This window comes from Fusarium graminearum, chromosome 2 (assembly GCF_000240135.3).
Source record: "Fusarium graminearum PH-1 chromosome 2, whole genome shotgun sequence".
NCBI lineage: Eukaryota > Fungi > Ascomycota > Sordariomycetes > Hypocreales > Nectriaceae > Fusarium > Fusarium graminearum.
The window spans coordinates 3,988,049-3,989,577 of NC_026475.1; the positions used below are offsets into that span (position 1 = coordinate 3,988,049).

The following is a 1,529-nucleotide window of genomic DNA, read 5'->3' on the forward strand; positions in this document are numbered from 1 at the left end:
AGTCTCGCCAAGCGGAAAGCGACAAGTCCTCAACATGGTCGCGTTCTCATACAGATGCCAATTCTTCTGGCGAATTTAGTCGAAGCCTCAGATCGCCCGCTAGGGTCGGGGATTCTGAACATCGATCTTACTCCCCTTTCACTGAGCAGTCCAAGAAGAAGGGTATGGGAGTTATGGATATGGAGCAGGTGATTTCTTCACTTCACAAGAAGAACTTTGATCTCAAGTTAGAACTGTACCATCGTCGAGAACGACAAACGGCGCTCGAAGATAAAGTAGAAGCCCTCGAGATGGAAAAGTCGCGAGCAGAAGAAACGAACCAACATCTCTCTCAGGAGATGGAGAAGCGCGACAAGGCAATTGAGGAAGCGGTCGCTATGATTGTGGCTCTCGAAGCTAGAGTCGAAGAGTTCGCCAAGGAAAGATCAATCATTGAACAGATCCAATCCGAAGGACAGTACTCAGCTCACAACTTCAATCCTTGCTACGAAGATCCTAGACCTGCGTCACAGACACCAATCTCGGCGAAGCGAACGAAAGATGATAGGATCATCAACCGGATGCCGAGTTTCATGTCTGACCACAACGAGAATACCGAGAATCTGCGCAATGTTTATCTCGGAGCTAGGGGCAGCGTTATTAGTCTTGCGCAGGTTCCCGAGGGGCCTGGCGAAGGCGACACTGGTCGCAGCCCAAGTTTGAGCATCCTGAGCGAAAGTTCCTTTGTTAGTGTGTATGGATCCAAGGAAGACGAGGATAGCAGCCTCCAAGAGGACGAACCAGTGACCTTTGATGGCTCCGCCAGCCTTCCAGCCAGAGCCAGTGCTATCAACCGACCAAAGACAGCTTTTGTCCAGTCTCACAGTTCACCTAACAGATCAGCCCGATCAAGCTCTGTCTCAAATCACCCAGCGCACTTCGACTCAATTCAGAACGTTGTCGAATATAGCTCTCCACGAAGGTCTGAACGACATCACCAACCTTCAAGGATGGCATCGCGACCCCAAAGCCGGGATCAAGATAGATCAGAACGCTTTGCTGGCCGTGCTTCGATGTCTCCAAACCATCAACGCCTTAAACAGGAGAAGAGGGATTCACTTCGAAGAGTTACGACCGAGGCTCCTGGTGGCGTTAGGTTGCATGACCAGAACCTCCCTCCAACGCCAGACACTGTCTCTACATCTACACTGCGACGCTTCAACAACTCCAATGAGGCGTTACTAAGACCCCCTACAGCAAGACCAAGCCACAGTGCGCTATCAGAGGCATCCGAAAACGACGGAAGCTTGGGAACGTACTCGGGTGTCCGTCTGGAACAGACTCCAATGCGTGCTGTCAAGGCTTCAGCTCAGATCATTGAACTGAACAATAGAGTCTATCGCGAGAACCAGGGCAAATCCATTCAGCGCCCTCGGTCAGTGGACGAAACTACCATTTCCAACCGACGGGGTAACGATTGGGATTCCGATATCGACGACGACTAGAGGTAGAGTCTCTCGAGTCGAGTATCGAATTGGATGCGCCAAAGT

At 51.1% G+C, this 1,529-nt stretch overlaps 1 protein-coding gene across 1 annotated transcript in view; it reads left to right on the forward strand.

Moving 5' to 3' along the window:
• Nucleotides 1-179: 179 nt before the first annotated feature.
• The window catches only part of FGSG_12255 (uncharacterized protein), a gene marked incomplete at both ends in the record, with an annotated part of 2,343 nt that continues 993 nt past the window's right edge, over nucleotides 180-1,529 (forward strand). The window contains one exon of the mRNA XM_011322848.1: nucleotides 180-1,449. Within this exon, the coding sequence (XP_011321150.1) occupies nucleotides 180-1,449 (1,270 nt within the window). The remainder of the gene's footprint in view (nucleotides 1,450-1,529) is intronic.